This window comes from Myxine glutinosa, chromosome 8 (genome assembly GCF_964187855.1).
Source record: "Myxine glutinosa chromosome 8, kmMyxGlut1.1, whole genome shotgun sequence".
Taxonomy (NCBI): domain Eukaryota; kingdom Metazoa; phylum Chordata; class Myxini; order Myxiniformes; family Myxinidae; genus Myxine; species Myxine glutinosa.
The window spans coordinates 24,740,097-24,761,919 of NC_136268.1; the positions used below are offsets into that span (position 1 = coordinate 24,740,097).

At 49.2% G+C, this 21,823-nt stretch overlaps 2 protein-coding genes across 4 annotated transcripts; one reads left to right on the forward strand and one right to left on the reverse strand.

Moving 5' to 3' along the window:
* Positions 1–262: 262 nt before the first annotated feature.
* On the forward strand, positions 263–7,791 carry TMEM138 (transmembrane protein 138). 3 transcript variants are annotated; one of them, XM_068124120.2, is made up of 5 exons: positions 263–717; positions 965–1,136; positions 4,631–4,706; positions 4,820–4,948; positions 7,666–7,791. In XM_068124120.2, exons 1-4 carry the CDS (start codon positions 593–595, stop codon positions 4,927–4,929), a joined length of 483 nt encoding a protein of 160 aa, XP_067980221.2. In that variant the 5' UTR covers positions 263–592; the 3' UTR covers positions 4,930–4,948; positions 7,666–7,791. The 3 variants fall into 3 exon arrangements, with proteins under 3 accessions (XP_067980221.2, XP_067980222.2, XP_078639135.1); XM_068124121.2 differs by lacking the exon at positions 7,666–7,791 and having other exon boundaries at positions 381–399; positions 533–717; positions 4,820–5,202; XM_078783009.1 differs by lacking the exon at positions 7,666–7,791 and having other exon boundaries at positions 660–813; positions 4,820–5,202.
* STRAP (serine/threonine kinase receptor associated protein) lies at positions 5,323–21,768 on the reverse strand. Its single transcript, XM_068124119.2, has 9 exons — positions 21,509–21,768; positions 13,492–13,627; positions 12,394–12,475; positions 12,023–12,095; positions 11,831–11,930; positions 8,045–8,182; positions 7,703–7,839; positions 7,293–7,442; positions 5,323–5,847 (listed from the first exon to the last, which is right to left on the reverse strand). Exons 1-9 carry the CDS (start codon positions 21,618–21,620, stop codon positions 5,786–5,788), a joined length of 990 nt encoding a protein of 329 aa, XP_067980220.1. The 5' UTR covers positions 21,621–21,768; the 3' UTR covers positions 5,323–5,785.
* Positions 21,769–21,823: the final 55 nt, after the last annotated feature.

Sequence of the window (21,823 nt, forward strand, 5' to 3'; positions counted from 1 at the left end):
TTCCCAAGGTTTTAAAAATTGTATGTTCGGCGTAAAAATGACATTGAACTGGATTTTATATGAAATTAACGCTCTTAAAATAGTTACGCCCCTTGGTGCGATTCATCCAATCAGAGTACGAGTTGGGCAAAAGCGGTGGAAGAATAGCCAATCATAATGCCACTGTGTAATTGCATCTTATTAATATAAACCAATCACAGAGCAGCATCGTCGTGATTGGAGGAGCGAGGTTGCTATGGGGATCTCGACGCCAGAGCCGCCATTAGCGCACGGTTTTGGATTCTCGGACATAGCTCTTTATGCTCGCAGAGAGTGAGTCAAACCTTCCCTTCCGAGATCACTCAAATTGACTGATTTAAATCGGTGATCGTGAGTCACTCCTCGGTCTCGGAGCATCTTGTACGTCGGTGAGAGGATTTTCCGTTTTTCACATCTTAAAAAAAAAAAATCCTTCCTCAAGAGTTATTTAATAAAAGTGTAGCAGCGAATCTGTGCGATAAATTGATAAAAGTCGTACGCACTTCGAATGAAGAAGAATCATTTATAGCGTCCTGAGGTGCAGCGGCGGTTTTGAGTCACGTGACGACTCGGGATGCAGACCACGAGCTACGGCTTCGTGATCTCCCTGCAGTTCCTTCTGCTCGTGCTCGATCTGTTTGTGAACTCATTCTCAGAGCTCTTCCACCGGCAGAACGTCGTGCAGCTTGTGTTGTTCATGTGAGACGCTTTACGTCCGTCCCCGCACTCCTTGAAGTTAAACATTGCTTCACATTGTCTGTCTGATGTGCAGTACTGATGAATACCTTTACATTGGTATGTCATGACGTCATACTGGTTCAATGTGTGGGGATGTAACTCAAGGTTTGGGATGGAAATACTGTTCCTGGCCTAATGTCTCAAATACATTTTTATTCACTTGTTATCTCTGCCTTTCATCCAGCACTGATTTATTTTCTTTTTCCAGAATCCAGGACATTGCCATCCTCTTCAACATCATCATAATCATTCTTATGTTCTTCAACACTTTTGTCTTCCAAGCCGGCCTGGTGGGGATCCTCATACACAAGTTCAAGGCTACGATCATAGTCTCGGCCATTTACCTCGGGCTCAGCATCTCGTTCCACGTCTGGGTTATGGTGAGCACCGATTGCTCACACTCATATCTCAGTGCGTCTTACCACCGGTGGGAGTGGCTGAAGAAGGCGAGCAGTGTGAGATTGGAAATCAACAACTACCGATTAACTCGTCCTGACACATGGGACACTTTTTTTTTTGTAAACAAGATCGAGGCTCGTGTAAGAGCTAACATTAATCACAAAGGGAGCAGGAGACAAGATGGGAGAGAGTACAACAGTAGAGAACAGGGACATCGGGAGATCTGTGGGAGGGAGAGGGTTTGGGGGGAGGAGGCATGGGAATAGGGGGTGGGTGGGCAGGAGAGGTATAAAACACATGGATACTGCTAGGACTTCCAGGAAAGAAGTTGGTATTTCCAAAAAGTGGATCTGCAGTGAATTAACGGGGGTAGAAAAGATCAAGGTTTTGGATGGGGGAAGACAAGAGATGGTGGTGAACAGCCGTTTTAAAGACCTGGAGGGAGGAGTGGGATTGAAGAGAGTGAGGGAGTTTGTTCTAGAGGCGAGAGAAAAGAGGAATGAAGGAGTGACGGTGAGCAGAGAGTCTTGATTTTGGCAGTTTAACCACAAGAGGGTTGCAGGCAGATCTTGTGCGACCTGTAGGAATATTTGGGGGACAGAGCACAGACAGAGCAAGGCAAGGGGAGCAAGGCCGGAGAGGAGTCGGTAGAAGACAAAGACCACCAACCTGCCTGCGGTGAGTGAGTGAAAGGCCCCCAGAGTCTGCTTCATCGCGGGAGATTCCAATGATTTTGAAAGCTTTGGTTTCAACAGCGTGAAGCCGAGCTAGGTAAATGCATCTTGTGTAATGATCTTGTGTGTTTGTATCTTGTAAAATCTTGTGTGTAAATGTGTCTTGTGTGTTTTGGTAAATGAACATGACTTGTATCTAATGCTGACATCCTCCAGATGACAATTTCGATCACAGGAAATACAAACATCTCTGGTGCGCCATCTGAAGGCGGGTTCAATGATGCCAAAGCAACCCCATGGCAAGGATGATACAGGATAGTCTTATCTTTGTCTTCTTAGTGGTAGTCGGATCTCTAATTTGGCCAGGGAGCCCGTGATAATTCGCCTTCTCTTTGCAAGACAGTCGTATCTTCCTAGCCATCAGCTAATAATACCAAAATGACACGAAGGAGAGAGCATACCTCCGCCAGGCTGAGCAGTTTATGTTTTGTATCCCACTGATGGGCCGGATCTGGAATCAGACCTGAACCAAAACCTAATCAACTTGTTCTTGTCACCGAACCAACTCATCCACAACTTTTTGAAATATCATGCCACATATCGTTTTAGGCCCTGTCACTCAAAAGTGAAGAATCACATCATATCACCTCTAAAGCCACGATATACCACCTCTAAAGGTGGTATATCGTTTTTGGCCCTGTCACTCAAAAGTGAAGAATCATATGAGAATTGAATAATTCTCGTATCCAGATCGTCACTAAAATCTAATCGATTCTTCCTGGTCACACATTTTGTTTTGTCCGAATCTGTCCGTAACTTTTTGATATATCCTGCTGCAGTGCCTATATAAAGTCTACACCCAATTTCAAAATTTTCACCTTTCGTTACCTTATCGCCTGGAATGAAATTGCATTCAACCAGACATTTTCCACCTTTATTTACATATCGTAACCCACAACTTCCAAGTGAAAAACAAATTCTACCAATTATATATATGTATATATATATATATTAGTGCTGCCAAATCAGTTTTTTGGCAAGGATTACACTAGGTGGTTTGCCATTGCCTTCTCAGCAGTTTGTCTGTGTTCTGTCCTTTGAAATGCTGACGATCAAGCAAGGAAGCAGGACAAACCATTTTTAAGGTCTTTGATATGATAGTCAGGTTCACTATGTTTTTTCGTTCAAAATCATGGTAGATTAGCAAACCTATACATTTTTGGAAACGTTATTACATGGAAAATCTGAACATCAATGTTTACATTTGCCAATTCCGACCAATTCGATTCGACCAATTCGACCAATCGACCAATTCCATTCAACCAATTCGACCATTCGACCAATCGTTTCGATCGACCATTCGACCAATTCGATCGATTCGATTCGATTCATCGAATTCGATTCGATCGACCATTCGACCAATTCGATTTGCCAATCAATTTGACCGACCTTTGCTTGTGTGGAACGGACTGTGAAAACGATGCGGACTATATTGTCGGATACGACACACAGGACAGTGATGACGAACTCTAAATGGCATATTCTGTAATCGTGTATGTTTGATGCCATTGACTGCCTGTGTATATTTTGTCATTGACTGCCTGTGTAGATGTGAAGTTATACTGACTGCATGTGTATATATGATTTTGCTGACTGCCTGTGTATGTTTGGTGATATGAATTATTGTGACACATTTTGATGTTATTAACTGCCTGTACAAAATGATAACATGTATTTGATTATGCAACTTATCGCGAATATAAAGACAGTATTTTGCAATTCAAAACCTTTGAATCGTGTCTTACCATTCCCCATAGCACTAATTTGATACTTTCATTGGATTCCTTGTCCCTGAAAATATAGGTTTAGTATATTTTTAAAAGTTTTTAGGGTAATTAGAGGCAGAAATAGAACAAAATATGTATTTTACAGTGGCCATTTTGAAAATCCAAAATGGCCGCCATACAGGTATCTCTCCAAATGTAAACATTGATTTTTAGTTTCCTTATGCTATAACCTTTCCAAAAATGTATAGGTTTGCTAATCTACCATGATTTTGAACGAAATATAATTTATTGACATAGTGAACCTGACTGACTTGGCCAGGGCTTCAACCACCAACCTCAGAACAGACACTCTCTAACCATTACACCACCGAGCGCACACACACACACACACACACACACACACACGCACACACACACACACACACACCTTTGAACCGAAGATGAACGGAGGTTGTGCTTTCACACCTGTTTGTTTGGGTGAGCAGGATATCCCAAAAAGATTACGGACTGATTCAGACGAAACTTGGTGGACAGGTTGGGTGTGTGACAAGGACGAATTGATTCCATTTTATTGAAGATCTGGATCCGGACATGATAATTTTTTAAGTGATTCTTTACCATCGAGGGATGGGGCCAAAAACGATGTACAACATATCTCAAAACGTTGTAGATGAATTATGACAAAACTAGTCCATTTGGACGAGTTGGGTAGGCGACAAGAACAAGCAATTCGATTTTGGTTCAGGTCCCGATCCAGATAGTCAGTGCGATACAAAATGTAAACTCTTCAGCCTGGCGGAGGTGTGCTCTCTTCCTCGTGGCGTTCTCATTGTAGAAACTGCTCCATCACACTCGTATAATAAATAAATAAATTTATATATATATTCCAATGATTGTATTCAATGCAAACCACAAAACCAATAATAAAAGTTAAATTGTACCTTAAATGGCCAGTGTTTGGATCCAATTTGGAATGCTTCGTACTTTGGTTCCTGCCCGTTTGTGCCATTTCAGAACTTGCGTTGGGGTAAGGTCGCTGCGTACGTGTGGACCGATGGTTTGTTGGCTCTCTTTGTGCTGCAGCGACTTGGTAACCTTGTGCATTCCTATCCACCACATCAATGACACTGATGTAATAACGAACATACCTGAGAGTTGTTTTTAAAACATTTACCCTCTCATCTCACTATTATCCGTGTCCAGGTGGGGTTTTATATTATTACTTCTACAAGCGTGCAGCCTTACGGCTTGGAGATGCCAGGCTCTACTCAGACTCGGAGTGGCTTCGCAAAGCCTTCTTGAGGTCACGCTGAGAGTCGGGTGCAGCATGAGGTACTAACTACGTTTATCTGCACTGAAACATCACCTCAACATTGCTACAATGCATCAAAAGGAATTTAGTACAAACAGGACAACAAAGCCATAATCTGAACGCTTTTTCGATTTAAATGGACAATATAAAAAAAAACAAATAAAAACACTAGTTTGTTAAAATTATTTGAGGAGTATTTCGCATTAAAGGTTTTCTTGGAGAAAGTGTTCGTGACAGGAGTCTCAGGTTGGAATGTTTCCAAACATCCTTGGACATAACAAAATGTTTAACTTTACTGTATCTGTGAATATTAATGTTCTTTTATGACTGTTTGTAAATTTGATGTGGCATATCTATACCTGTTACTGGAATAAAGTGCAGAGGAAAAATAAAAAACAAACTTCCCATTTATTTGGAACTCCACCGGTACATTAGGCATTTTAAAAATGCCTTCCCATGTATTCATTCTGTTCAGATTCACATCATGGACCACGCTAACTGCATCGCACACATGGCACCTTACACAGTTATCGGATCGATGCCACGACAGCTCTGCGCTTCATCAAAATGCACCAATCGCGCACGACCTGGGTTTATGCCGATTTGTTTACATACAAACTGCATTTACGGAAATACGCGAGCACAGTGCTTCACTGGCACAATGTCTCCATCATGTTGGAAGTGAAAGAATGAATCCAGAAAATAACACAAGTTCCCAGAGTGAAGCACACTAGGTTCTGTCCTTTTGCTCTTGCACATCCTATCACGGTACCGTGTCAAGGAATGGTAGAGCGGTGCCGTGTTGAGATGAGATGGTGAACTCCAAGCAGGCACGCTGAACTCATGACCATTTCCTATCAAGCTTTTACATCTTGAGAAGCGGCAGCTGAAGACTCCACACTTTCTGAGTTCAGCTCCTCTGTTGAGAAAAAGAAACAAAAAGATTCAGAATTATCAAGCAAACTGTCAACGTGGCCAGAGCTGCCCTGAAAACCTTACTCTTGCCAATGAGTTACGAGATATGACGCCATAGTTTCTGTTTGAGTAATACGTTCGTTTCTTCATGCGCATTGCACTTCACTTCCTCATGAGTTTTTAATTTGTTTTTAAATAATTTAGGTGAATACAGTACATCCGTTGTCAACCTTAAATTTGAACGGCACTAAGTAGAGGGCATACAGTTTGAGTATAGGCCAAACAGTTTATGTTTTGTATCTCACCAAAATGCCGGATCTGCATCTGGACCTTAACTGAAATCAAATCGGCTTGTTCTTGTCAAACCCATAACTCATCCACAAAGTTTCGTTCAAATCCGTGCACAACGTTTTGAGATATCCTTGTTGTCCCTATCTCTCAATGGTGAAGGATCACGAGAAGAACAAACAAAAAAAAAAAAAAAAAAGAAAAAAAAAAAAGGTTATCGTGTCGGATCCAGGACTTCACCAAAATCTAATCAATTCGTCCTTGTTGCACACACAACTTGTCCACCAGGTTTCTTCTGAATCCTTTGAGATATCGTGCTCGCAGAGATAAACGGACAAGGTTTGAAAACATAACCTCTGTCCACCTTCTGTGGTGGAGGTAATTATGATTACAGTAATATGATGTCTAAATGAGCATGCCAAGTCCTGTCCTGCATTCCCATTCGCAAATGCCCCACAGATACCCCCACCGTGGGTAAGGCAAAGCAAAAGCTCAATGATATTGTGAAAGCGATACCAGGAAATGCAAATAATATGCAATAACAAATGAACTTCAGTCGTCAACAGTTGGTTGTTGGTTCAGTGACAATCCTGAAAAAAAAAAAATGCCTTGGTAACAAAAAATTCCTTGGAATTTGGCAAATTGTAAGGAATCTCGTCCTGATCTCACATGCGCACAAAGGAAGGTAATCCTTTTACTCTTTCTACCTCTTCCCCGTCCTCTACTTCCTTCTACATTCATTTCCATCAGTCTTCTCAACCAGTCACTTTCATCCTTCCTCAATACATGACCAAACCATCTTAACCTGTTCCTCTTCACAGCATCCATCACAGGCTCTATTCCCATCATCTTTCGCAATTCATCATTTGTCTTCCTCTCTCTCAACGATACTCCACACATCTACCGAACCATTCGCATTTCCACCCTTTCCAGCCTTCGTTGCTGCTCTGCATTCATTACCCATGTCTCGCTCCCATAAATCATAACACTTCTCACACATGCAGCATACACCTTTCCCTTCAGCTTCAACGACACTCCCCTCCTCATCAGCACGCCACTCAGTTCCCGAAACTTCTTCCATGCACAATGAATTTAAAGGGATGTAAAATACAAACCCAAGCATGTTTTGGGAATGGTATGTCAGTGCAATGCTTGACCAACCTGGAAGCACGCACTTCCACAAGCCGTAGGTCTTTCCCACCGTGGTCTGCCAGAGGCGCAGAGTGCCATCTTCGGAGCCACTCGCATACAGCTCACCATCAGGGCTGAACCTCACGCAGTGCACTGGCCCAAAATGACCTTTATAGGACTCTATGTGCACACAGATCATAAGACGGTCCCGATAAACTGTAACACAGCACCACTGGAGGCAGTGAAACAATAACTATGGACTTTATGTCAAGTTAATCTTTAGCAAACGTTTATGTAGAGGACAGTACCCTTGTTTACCATCCATGCTAGCAATGAATTGCACGGATAAAGGGTGATGTGAAACTGACCACATAACATGACTAATACAAAACTGCTTTCACAGTTCAAGAAAGAGAGTGTGCCAGCAAAGTGGAACACACCAAGCTCATCCCCGCTGGCATAGTCAAACTTGTACAGTTTGAAGTCGTCCCCTCCAGCGACCACGCATTCCTTCTCCAGGTGCAAAGATGCAGTATTGATGCGTGCGGGTGCGTCGAATGACTTCACCAGCTCAAGACTAAGAAATGCATGAAACCAAATCAGGAATGAAGTCATTTTAAAGGCTTTTTATGCCGCTTTACTCTGTTTGTTAAGGAGCCGCACAAGATGAAACAATGGATTTTGTTGTGGTGATTGCTGCCATTAACAATGGTGGTGGCCACGGTGGTAAGGATACAATAGGTGGTGGTGGTATCATGACTATCTACAGGTGAAGTCCTTACCTCAGTGCGTTGTAGAATGCAATGGTACGTCCATACGTCAGAACCAGTATCTCCCCCTCGGCCTGGTACTCTGCGCCAGACACCGACACGGGCAGGTCCAAACTTTTCACCTCTTCCAGCGTCCTTGCATCCCACAGCCTGCCACAAACCCACCATATCATAGGCTAAACTGAAACAAGTTGTACTAATTTCATTGGTGATCGATTTGGTGGTGGCGGCACGTGGTTGAATCAATAAATTTAGTGGCGATTTCATTTGACAATAAGGGATTATAATAAAAGACAAAAACGGCTGGAGGTGCATCTTTGGATAATCGGATAATTCACGAGCAGCACCACCATTAAACAAAGTCTCCTTTATTTTTTACGTGTAAAAGTACTTTGGGACAGACATGCCCTGAAGTGCTTTTAACAAACGAGAAGGTGTGAAAGAACCAATTTTAATTATTTCACATGTTGACAAACCAACATAAGCTGGAAAGTATAAAACAGTGCATCGTTGGATCGTGGCACAGCACACTTTAAACACAGGATGGAAAGGATTTGAGAATGTCGATTAATATACATGGCAAGGTTATAATCACTATGTGTGGCTCTGTCTCTTTACCTTGCACAAACTGATCCTATAACACTCGTTGTTCATCTCCTGTGGTCATGATGTTTGTGTAAACAAAATAAATTGAGTAGGATAGTTGATTAAACCCCTCGTCCCCCAGGTTGGGACGTTTACAGATTGGGTCAAACCCACAGAGACACATAAGGTCTTTGCATCAATGCCATGGCTGGTTGTTGCAAAGCTAACATCCAGCCAGCGGCAGTTTAAATCGCCACAGATGAGAAAGATAGTTGGAATGGGTGGTTATGCGTTGATCCATGTTGGAGGAAATGGAGGTGTATGTGGACTGTGGAGTCATCATCATCATGGGGTGGATAGTATACCACACAAACATTAGGTGGTTGCAGAAAGGTATATGCAGCCAGTGGTATTCCAAAGGGCTTAAAGTGGTTTGTGGGGACAATGGACAATGAGCAAAACTAAGCGGGAGAAGGGCCTGTCAAAGCGGAACACAGAATAGCCAAGATGGGGAGCGTGGTGGGCGGTAGGACGTGAGGAGGGCGCAGAGACGTGAGGAGGGCGGAGAGACGTGAGGAGGGCGGAGAGACGTGAGGAGGGCGGAGAGACGTGAGGAGGGCGGAGAGACGTGAGGAGGGCGGAGAGACGTGAGGAGGGCGGAGAGACGTGAGGAGGGCGGAGAGACGTGAGGAGGGCGGAGAGACGTGAGGAGGGCGGAGAGACGTGCCGTGGGCGGAGAGACGTGCCGTGGGCGGAGAGACGTGCCGTGGGCGGAGAGACGTGCCGTGGGCGGAGACACGTGCCGTGGGCGGAGACACGTGCCGTGGGCGGAGACACGTGCCGTGGGCGGAGAGACGTGCCGTGGGCGCAGAGACGTGCCGTGGGCGCAGAGACGTGAGGAGGGCGCAGAGACGTGAGGAGGGCGGAGAGACGTGAGGCGGGCGGAGAGACGTGCCGTGGGCGGAGAGAAGTGAGGAGGGCGGAGAGACGTGAGGAGGGCGGAGAGACGTGAGGAGGGCGGAGAGACGTGAGGAGGGCGGAGAGACGTGAGGAGGGCGGAGAGACGTGCCGTGGGCGGAGAGACGTGAGGAGGGCGGAGATACGTGAGGAGGGCGCAGAGACGTGCCGTGGGCGGAGAGACGTGCCGAGGGCGGAGAGACGTGCCGAGGGCGGAGAGACGTGCCGAGGGCGGAGAGACGTGCCGTGGGCGGAGAGACGTGCCGTGGGCGGAGAGACGTGCCGTGGGCGGAGAGACGTGCCGTGGGCGGAGAGACGTGCCGTGGGCGGAGAGACGTGCCGTGGGCGGAGAGACGTGCCATGGGCGGAGAGACGTGCCGTGGGCGGAGAGACGTGCCGTGGGCGGAGAGACGTGCCGTGGGCGGAGAGACGTGCCGTGGGCGGAGAGACGTGCCGTGGGCGGAGAGACGTGCCGTGGGCGGAGAGACGTGCCGTGGGCGGAGAGACGTGCCGTGGGCGGAGAGACGTGCCGTGGGCGGAGAGACGTGCCGATGGCGGAGAGACGTGCCGAGGTATACAGACAAGGCAGAGTTAATAGTCGTGAGCTGGCATTGGCTAAGTTAATGGTGTAAAGACAGTCATCAATGAGAAGCACTGTTCAAGTAAATCATATAAATGTGTTGCCCATGTGACCTTTGTTGTTGCAGTTATGAATGCATAAACAAAAGTGTAGGTAGTTAACTTTCCATCTTTGAAAAAATACGGCATTTTAAATAATCTTAATCATTCATAACTGTGGAATTCATTCATAACCTTTTCATTTTTAAAAAACTGTAATGCAATGTTTAATGTCTGCTACACTTTAAACATTGCATACAGTATTTAAACAGTTGTAAAATGTGTTAATATTGAACATGAACTACCCCTCAGCCCTGGCTGCCAGTCATGGCACCAAAGTAAAACATTTAAATGAAAGTAAACAATTTGAAGAAAGCCTGGCAGTGACCCTTGTCATGCCACATATCGGTGATTCTTCTTCAATTACCAGAGAAGGGAGTGGGTCAGTGTGTCAAGCACAGAAGGGATACACAAAACAATAATTTCCAGAGGGATTCATCTGTTGTCCTGAGGCATTACTCTCCAATGACATAGCATTACCAAGTGGTTTGGGGAATATACGAGTGTGACTAAAAGGAGAAGCATCCGTATGTCTGTGTCACGATTTATAATAAAGGATTTCTGCTGTCATGGAGTAATAAAAATGGTACCATGAAAAAGCTCATAATAGATTTACTTGGAACAAAAAAAAATTGTTGAAAATTTTTCATTTTCATTGTACCTGATTGCGTGTGTGCTTTATTTATTTCATTACCGCCACCACTGAAGGTGGAAGGAGGTTGTGTTTACACCCCCTGTCTGTTTGTGAGCAGAAAAACTCAAAAACTTTTGGACGGATTTGGACAAAACTTGGTGGACAGGTTGGGTATTTAAGAACAAGCCGATTCGATTTTTGTTAATGTCTGGATGCAGATCCAACCTATCAGTGGGATACAAAACGCAAATATTCAGCCTGGCAGAGGTATGCGCTCTAACGAGTGCCGTTCCAGTTTATTTGCCTGTTTTTGTGTCCGTCTTTCTTTTGTCCCAGGATTCTCCATTTCCTCATCCCGTGCTTTGTTATAATAAAACTGTTATTCCATAAGAAATCATTGTGTGGTGACTCGCATTTGGAGACTTTGTGCACTTGAAACGATTTTACCGTGGCTTTGGTAAATCCTTGGGGAAGGTTAAATTTGGTAATGCCCTCTTAAATAGACCTGCGGTGTTAACAATTCTGACCATGGGGCATGGCAGATTTATATTTGCGCAATTTTCTCGATTTTCAAGGACTTTCCAGTACAGGGAATGTTTTCTTGTTTTTCCAGGAGTTTCAAGGACTACAAAACCATGTATATAGTAATACTTCTCAAAACAAGAGGAAAATATATAACAGTACACGAAAGGATTACTACTACTACAACTACAACTACTTCCTTTTTTGCATGCTTCACTTAATTTTCCATCCTCATTGAGACTCAGATAGATGGTTGTGAAGTGCAACATGCACTCTTTTGATTAAATCCGTCAGTGAAGGGACGGGTAGGTATGGCTAGTGTTTACAAAAGGAAAGGTAGAACACCTGACAGCGCAAGCTGGAGGTCATTGCACTTGTAGTCTTGTCTGATCATCGTGACATAGTTCCGGGCATGCACATACCTCACAGTTTTATCGTCTGCAACTGAGAGGATCTGCGCATCATTGTTGCACCACACTGCTTTACGAACACCGGAATGGTGTCCTGATAATTCATTTGGATCTGTAGGTGTCCAAGGGAGAGTACAGTGTCAGATAACCTCAGGGTCCGAGAGCTTAGGTTACACAGACTTTTTCCTTCTTTGGATACCTTACCTGCTTCGTGCTTCTCAAGATCATAAATTCGCAAGATCTTGTCCTGTCCTCCAGTTAGCAGCTTTGTACTGTCCTGTAAAATTACAGATTCCATCAGTTTCTCTCCATTGTGTATGAAATGTACACAACTCCAAGGGAGTCATCTCGAGATTACAATCCAACAATGGCTTGACTTACTCCCAACCTTTATATACATTCTCCTCGTCATTTCACCTCCTTCCCCAACCCTCCCCCCTTTTCTTCTTCGATTTTAGCTCTACCCCAAACCTCAACAAATCATACGAACATGGTCCCAAAGACACCCCAAGCAGTTCATAATTACACAAACACCCAAGAGCAATGTAATTAAAATGAGAAAGTTTCAATCATACCCCTGTGAAGTGAACAGTCTTTACAATGTGCTTATGTGTGAAGCTCACAACTTCGTCTCCACTTACGGCATCCCACACCTTCCTGAAGGTAGAAGTACGTACACACACCATTTTGATCTGTTCATTGTGGTCACTAACCCAAAACTCACACTCCTAATTTTCCTTAATAATCATTCACTCATGTGCAGCATGGGGTACCTGGGTTTCCTCATCGCTTGAAATGCAGCTGTGCGACCCTGCAACTTAAGGCAGGAAGTTGTAATTTGGTCAGGGTGACAGCAAAAACTTGCCTACTCTTAATCGAAAAACACCGTGATCGTTAACGCCCATAAAATAATGCTAGTAGACAGGACACCAGGCTTAACGCCCATCCAAGGGACTGCGCACACATTGTGGCAACTCTTTCTGCGAAGCATCAATCCAGCGGTTTATAGTCGGGCATCATCTCACTGTCTTACCCCGTCGCTCCAGAAGAATCAATCAAACTAACCAACCTCATTCCATGGTCAGTCACTGGAAGAGGTTCAGGCTCGTCAACGTCTAGGCCTCATCCTCAGCCATGACCTTACTTGGGCAAACCACATGGCAAAACTGACCTCTGTCTTTCTTTGGGAAATCAGAGCTACTCAGTTGACAAGGCTTTTGGCTGAAGCCCTTGCAAGTACAAGGTCTGTTGCTGTCACATCGCAGGTAGGTAAGTAGGTGGTCTCTTTGTTTTCTACCATATATTCTCCAACACTGCTCCCTTTTCACTCTCAGTCCTTCGACCCACTAACCCACTGTTAATTTAACCTTGCTCTTCCACTCCTTTCCTGTTCCTTTATTCCTTTGATGATGAGAAGTATGCATCTGGTTAAAATATTTAAACTTCAAAATAACTTCAACACAAGAATAAAACGTTCATGTTTCATGGAAGACCTTTGGATTTTTCCTTCGATGCCATTACACTCTCCTCCATAACCAGCAGGTACCGCTGACTATTGTCATCAATGAGCAGCACATGTAAAGTGTGTAAATAAACAATTGTATAACCTCTCGATGTAATGACCCCTTTATGTGAAAGAGCTGGGGATGGTAATGGGAGTGGTTGTTCCATACGCGGTAAAATCTGCAGCTGCTGTTGCTCCGCGTGTCGCATCGGAATTCAGCGTGGCTCCCCACACAGCACCTTTATGGCCCAGAAAAGTTCCAATCCAATCCCCGGTCTCACCCTGACGCAGCATGGGTTTGCCATCTGCAAGGTGAACAGAGGGGGAGAGGAACACTCCAATCAGATGGCGGCCATATCATTTTGGCTGGGTGCCATGGTGGGTGGAGTCAAGCAATGTCGGTGGAGTGGAGCGACAAATGTGGGTGTGGTCCGGCAGCTGTCCGACCAATGGGTGCACATTTCAACACATCGACCTCAACAAGAACACAACAACAATAGCAACAACAACCACGCTGAGCTTTTGTAGACCTACGACACAAGATTGTGCAACTTCCGAGAATCTAAGAACTATGGTATAAAATAAACTACACTTTCACTTACATCACTGATGATGAGACACCACTAATGTCATGAGTCAGAATGCATGCCATGGTACAATAATTGTTGTTTAGTCAGGTTCACTCTGTCAATAAATTATATTTCGTTCAAAATCATGGTAGATTAGCAAACCTATACATTTTTGGAAAAGTTATAGCATAAGGAAACTAAAAATCAATGTTTACATTTGGAGAGATACCTGTGTGGCGGCCATTTTGGAAGGAAACTAAAAATCAATGTTTACATTTGGAGAGATACCTGTGTGGCGGCCATTTTGGATTTTCAAAATGGCCACTGTAAAATACATATTTTGTTCTATTTCTGCCTCTAATTACCCTAAAAACTTTTTAAAATATGCTAAACCTATATTTTCAGGGACAAGGAATCCAATGAAAGTATCAAATTAGTGCTATGGGGAATGGTAAGACACGAATCAAAGGTTATGAATTGCAAAATACTGTCTTTATATTCGCGATAAGTTGCATAATCAAATACATGTTATCATTTTGTACAGGCAGTTAATAACATCAAAATGTGTCACAATAATTCATATCACCAAACATACACAGGCAGTCAGCAAAATCATATGTACACATGCAGTCGGTATAACTTCACATCTACACAGGCAGTCAATGGCAAAATATACACAGGCAGTCAATGGCATCAAACATACACGATCACAGAATATGCCATTTAGAGTTCGTCATCACTGTCCTGTGTGTCGTATCCGACAATATAGTCCGCATCGTTTTCACAGTCCGTTCCACACAAGCAAAGGTCGGTCAAATTGATTGGCAAATCGAATTGGTCGAATGGTCGATCGAATCGAATTCGATGAATCGAATCGAATCGAATCGATCGAATGGTCGAATGGTCGATCGAAGCGATTGGTCGAATGGTCGAATTGGTCGAATGGAATTGGTCGATTGGTCGAATTGGTCGAATTGGCAAATGTAAACATTGATTTTCAGATTTTCCATGTAATAACGTTTCCAAAAATGTATAGGTTTGCTAATCTACCATGATTTTGAACGAAAAAACATAGTGAACCTGACTATTTGGTTCGGTGTGTTAGTAAATCCAAGGCTGGATTTAGGGGCAGGTGATCCAGGCGACCTACCACCTGGTGCATAGAGCTCGGGGTGGGTGGGGCGGTGCCGGCTGCAAGGCTTGTGGTATACCTTCCCCGAAGCTATAACAACGAAATTTGACGCAGGAGGCTATTTGGTCATCATGCCTGAGCTACACCACCAGAGTATTTTAAATGTATCCGTCAAGTTAATGCCTTCATTTATTTGCGTGGATGGAGGAGTGGGGATGAGAAAAGTGTGGTAGACAATGAGGTGCTAAATTAAATTAACTTTCTTTTGAGGAGGGAGAGGGTGTGATGGTTTAGGTGACGAATGTACAACATCGACCATGCACTATCCCTTGAGAAGACAATCAGCACAGATGAACAAAATCACACATCCATACTCAAGCTACCTACAAATCCTGTCAAAAACCCAATAGCGCTCTTCCTCCAATACTTCTTACTCGGTACCTATCCAATTCCAATTTACACCTATACACTGTTTCTCCTGGTACTACATTTCCATGGAGATCATTCCATACATTAACAACTCCTGCTTTACCACAGTCTTAACTCTCAGGCTCTATATGGCCCTGGACCTATCACAGTCTATTCTGCTGAAGAACACTTTTGTCAACAACTCCACATACCCTCGTACTTGTCACGCCACATACCCTCGTACCTGTCAGGAGGATCCTGATCAGCCCATGAAGAATCTGGTGTACAATAATCATATCACCCCTCATCCTCCTGTAGTACAGGGAGTGAAGATTCAAGAACCTCAGACTACCTTGGTCAGGAAGCTCCTCGATTTCTGGAACTATTTTAGTGGCCCTCTTATGCACCAGATACGATGTCATTTAACCTTCCTTCAATATCCCCAACTACTGCCCTGCTCCTTCAAAATTATACACAACTCTATATCGACGATCCTTCCTGCAGATTTAAGAATCTACATATTTAATAGTTTCTACGCCAACAAAAACTCACTGGCCTCATTCCTGCCTATCTTTAATGCTGCAACCTCACCACTGCCTGCCCTCGCTACATCCTCACCACTGCCTATCTCGAATGCTGCAACCTCACCACTGCCTGCCCTCGCTACATCCTCACCACTGCCTATCTCTAATGCTGCAATCTCACCACTGCCTGCCCTTGCTACATCCTCACCACTGCCTGCCCTTGCTACATCCTCACTACTGCCTGCCCTCGCTACATCCTCACCCATGCCTGCCGTCGTTACATCCTTACCACTGCCTGCCCTCGCTAACGCCTCACCCATGCCTGTCCTCGCTACCGCCTCACCCATGCCTGTCCTCGCTACCGCCTCACTCATGCCTGCCCTCTCTACATCCTCACCCATGCCTGACCTCGCTAACGCCTCACCCATGCCTGCCCTCTCTAAATCCTCACCCATGCCTGCCCTCTCTAAATCCTCACCCATGCCTGCCCTCTCTAAATCCTCACCCATGCCTGCCCTCTCTAAATCCTCACCCATGCCTGCCCTCGCTACTGCCTCACCCATGCTTGCCCTCCCGACCTCCGCACCCATGCCTGCCCTCCCAACCGCCTCACCCATGCCTGCCCTCCCCACCGCCTCACCCATGCCTGTCCTCCCTACCGCCTCACCCATGCCTGCCCTCACTACCACCTCACCCATGCCTGACCTCACTACCGCCTCACCCATGCCCGACCTCGCTACCACCTCACCCATGCCTGCCGTCGTTACATCCTTACCACTGCCTGCCCTCGCTACCGCCTCACCCATGCCTGTCCTCGCTACCCGCCTCACCCATGCCTGGCCTCGCTACCTCCTCACCCATGCCTGCCCTCCCTACCACTTCACCCATGCCTGCCCTCCTGACCACCTCACCCATGCCTGCCCTCGCTACCCGCCTCACCCATGCCTACCCCCGCTACCACCTCACCCATGCCTGATCTCACTACTGCCTCACCCATGCCTGATCTCACTACTGCCTCACCCATGCCTGATCTCACTACTGCCTCACCCATGCCTGCCCTCCCTACCTCCTAACCCATGCCTGCATTCCCTACCGCCTCACCCATGCCTGCCCTCACTACCGCCTCACCCATGCCTGCCCTCGCTACCCGCCTCACCCATGCCTGCCCTCGCTACCGCCTCACCCATGCCTGCCCTCGCTACCGCCTCACCCATGCCTGCCCTCGCTACCTCCTCACCCATGCCTGCCCTCGCTACCACCTCACCCATGCCTGTCCTCGCTACCCGCCCTCACCCATGCCTGCCCTCGCTACCCGCCTCACCCATGCCTGCCCTCGCTACTGCCTCACCCATGCCTACCCCCGCTACCTCACCCATGCCTGATCTCAGTACCGCCTCACCCATGCCTGCCCTCGCTACCTCGCCTCACCCATGCCTGCCCTCGCTACCCGCCTCACCCATGCCTGCCATCGCTACCCCGCCTCACCCATGCCTGCCATCGCTACCGCCTCACCCATGCCTGCCCTCTCTACCGCCTCACCCATGCCTGCCCTCGCTACCCGACCCTCACCCATGCCTGCCCTCGCTACCGCCTCACCCATGCCTGCCCTCGCTACCCGCCTCACCCATGCCTGCCCTCGCTACCGCCTCACCCATGCCTGCCCTCGCTACCTCCTCACCCATGCCTGCCCTCGCTACCATCTCACCCATGCTGCCCTCAGCTACCCCCGCCTCACCCATGCCTGCACTCGCTACCCGCCTCACCCATGCCTGCCCTCGCTACCGCCTCACCCATGCCTGCCCTCGCTACCGCACCGCCTCACCCATGCCTGCCCTCGCTACCGCCTCACCCATGCCTGCCATCGCTACCACCTCACCCATACCTGCCCTCGCTACCTCCTCACCCATGCCTGCCCTCGCTACCGCCTCACCCATGCTGTCCTCGCTACCCAGCGCCTCACCCATGCCTGCCCTCGCTACCGCCTCACCCATGCCTGCCCTCGCTACCGCCTCACCCATGCCTGCCCTCGCTACCACCGCCCCTCACCATGCCTGCCCTCGCTACCGCCTCACCATGCCTGCCCTCGCTACCCGCCTCACCCATGCCTGCCCTCGCTACCACCTCACCCATGCCTGCCCTCGCTACCACCTCACCATGCCTGCCTCGCTACCGCCTCACCATGCCTGCCCTCGCTACCGCCTCACCCATGCCTGCCCTCGCTACCGCCTCACCCATGCTGCCCTCTCGCTACCGCCTCACCCATGCCTGCCCTCGCTACCGCCTCACCCATGCCTGCCCTCGCTACCGCCTCACCCATGCCTGCCCTCGCTACCAGCCTCACCCATGCCTGTCCTCGCTACCCGCCTCACCCATGACTGACCTCGCTACATCCTCACCCATGCCTGCCCTCGCTACCCCCCTCACCTATGCCTGCCCTCGCTACCGCCTCACCCATGCCTGCCCTCGCTACCCCCCCTCACCCATGCCTGCCCTCGCTACCCCTTCACCCATGCCTGCCCTCGCTACCACCTCACCCATGCCTGCCCTCGCTACCCCCTCACCCATGCCTGCCCTCGCTACCCCTTCACCCATGCCTGCCCTCGCTACCACCTCACCCATGCCTGCCCTCGCTACCCCCTCACCCATGCCTGCCCTCGCTACCCCCTTCACCCATGCCTGCCCTCGCTACACCCTCACCCATGCCTGCCCTCGCTACCACCGCTCACCCATGCCTGTCCTCGCTACCCGCCTCACCATGCCTGCCTCAGCTACCCATCCTCACCCATGCCTGCCTCCTACCACTTCACCCATGCCTGCCCTCCTGACCACTCTCACCCATGCCTGCCTCGCTACCGCCTCACCCATGCCTACCCCCGCTACCACCTCACCCATGCCTGATCTCACTACTGCCTCACCATGCCTGCCCTCCCTACCTCCTAACCCATGCCTGCATTCCCTACCGCCTCACCCATGCCTGCCCTCGCTACCCGCCTCACCCATGCCTGCCCTCGCTACCCGCCTCACCCATGCCTGCCCTCGCTACCGCCTCACCCATGCCTGCCCTCGCTACCACCTCACCCATGCCTGTCCTCGCTACCGCCTCACCCATGCCTGCCCTCGCTACCGCCTCACCCATGCCTGCCCTCGCTACTGCCTCACCATGCCTACCCCCGCTACCTCACCCATGCCTGATCTCAGTACCGCCTCACCCATGCCTGCCCTCGCTACCCGCCTCACCCATGCCTGCCCTCGCTACCCGCCTCACCCATGCCTGCCATCGCTACCCGCCTCACCCAAGCCTCGCCACCATCCATCGCTACCGCCTCACCCATGCCTGCCCTCTCTACCGCCTCACCCATGCCTGCCCTCGCTACCCCCGCCTCACCCATGCCTGCCCTCGCTACCGCCTCACCCATGCCTGCCTCGCTACCACCTCACCCATGCCTGCCCTCGCTACCTCCTCACCATGCCTGCCCTCGCTACCATCTCAACCCATGCCTGCCCTCGCTACCCCGCCTCACCCATGCCTGCCCTCGCTACCCGCCTCACCCATGCCTGCCCTCGGCTACCGCCTCACCCATGCCTGACCCTCACTACCGCCTCACACCCATGCCTGCCCTCGCTACCGCCTCACCCATGCCTGCCATCGCTACCACCTCACCCATACCTGCCTCGCTACCTCCTCACCCATGCCTGCCCTCGCTACCCGCCTCACCCATGCCTGTCCTCGCTACCGCCTCACCATGCCTGCCCTCGCTACCCCGCCTCACCCATGCCTGCCCTCGCTACCGCCTCACCCATGCCTGCCCTCGCTACCGCCTCACCATGCTGCCCTCGCTACCGCCCCTCACCCATGCCTGCCCTCGCTACCACCTCACCCATGCCTGCCCTCGCTACCGCCTCACCATGCCTGCCCTCGCTACCGCCTCACCCATGCCTGCCCTCGCTACCGCCCCCTCACCCATGCCTGCCCTCGCTACCGCCTCACCCATCGCCTGCCCTCGCTCACCGCCTCACCCATGCCTGCCCTCGATACCGCCTCACCCATAGCCTGTCCTCGCTACCCGCCTCACCATGACTGACCTCGCTACATCCTCACCCATGCTGCCCTCGCTACCCCCTCACCTATGCCTGCCCTCGCTACCTGCCTCACCCATGCCTGCCCTCGCTACCCCCTCACCCATGCCTGCCCTCGCTACCCCTTCACCCATGCCTGCCCTCGCTACCACCTCACCCATGCCTGCCCTCGGCTACCCCCTCACCCATGCCTGCCCTCGCTACCCCTTCACCCATGCCTGCCCTCGCTACCACCTCACCCATGCCTGCCCTCGCTACCGCCTCACCCATGCCTGCCTTCGCTACCTCCTCACCCATGCCTGTCCTCGCTACCGCCTCACCCATGCCTGCCCTCTCTACATCCTCACCCATGACTGCCCTCGCTACCCCTCACCCATGCCTGTCCTCGCATACCGCCTCACCCATGCCTGGCCTCGCTACCGCCTCACCCATGCCTGCCCTCCCTAACGCCTCACCGATGCCTGTCCTCGTTACCCGCCTCACCCATGACTGCCCTCGCTACCGCCTCACCCATGCCTGATCCTCGCTACTGCCTCACCCATGCCTGCCCTCGCTACATCCTCACCCATGCCTGTCCTCATTACCGCCTCACCCATGACTGCCCTCGCTACCGCCTCACCCATGCCTGTCCTCGCTACCGCCTCACCCATGCCTGCCCTCGCTACATCCTCACCCATGCCTGCCCTCGCTACCGCCTCACCCATGCCTGCCCTCGCTACCGCCTCACCCATGCCTGCCCTCGCTACCGCCTCACCCATGCTGCCCTCGCTACCGCCTCACCCATGCCTGCCCTCGCTACCGCCTCACCCATGCCTGCCCTCGCTACCGCCTCACCCATGCCTGCCCTCGCTACCTCCTCACCCCATGCCTGCCCTCGCTACCGCCTCACCCATGCCTGCCCTCGCTACCTCTCATGAGGTATTCAAAAGTTGAACAAATGAGAGGAGACGTCATTTGGACTAGGGCCGGCCCTGAGTAAACCGACATGAAACTAACTTTTTAAATTCACAAATGTGTTCATTCATTATCACCTAACGTAACCCATCGTCAGAGGTGCTTTCCATTCCCAAAGTTGTTGTCGAGCGCTCGCTGCATTCGAAACCGTTAAAGGTGGGTTTCACGGACACGCGAACGGTTCGCGACGGATTGCGATGTTGAAAAATAGCAAAGTCCAACATTCGTATTTTAGGCTCCAATAGTTCGCCAAACATGCGCGGGGGTTCGGAAGCGTCGTCAATTGTTCGCAGGAGTTTTCAAACATTTTTGAAATACCCGCCGAACAAAAAACGACTCCTGCGAACAATTGACGACGCTTCCGAACCCCCGCGCATGTTTGGCGAACTTTTGGAGCCTAAAATACGAATGTTGGACTTTGCCATTTTTTCGACATTCGCATCCTTCGCGAACCGTTCGCGTGTCCCGTGAAAACCCACCTTAAGGAATGGCTGGCTTGACTCCCCTGTGCCTCGTACTCACCTTTACAAGCACTGATCATAAAGTAACCGTACGGGGTGATTTCACTGAACGCCAAATCCACCACGGGTCTTGTGTGTCCACTGCACGTCAGGGGAGTCTGTCTCATGGCCATGTCTGCGGCGATGTAAGGAAGCCGACCAACAACTTAATGGCGTTTGCACTGAATGGTAACCGATTATGTTCGCGCGACCAGGCCTCAAGGAAATAAGCGCTGTGTTACGTTTTATAAATACAAGCTGCCTTAGGGGTAGATGGTTTCTGATTCTTTCGACGATTTGTCGAAGTATTCAATACTTACTGCCCGTAGGGCAGATA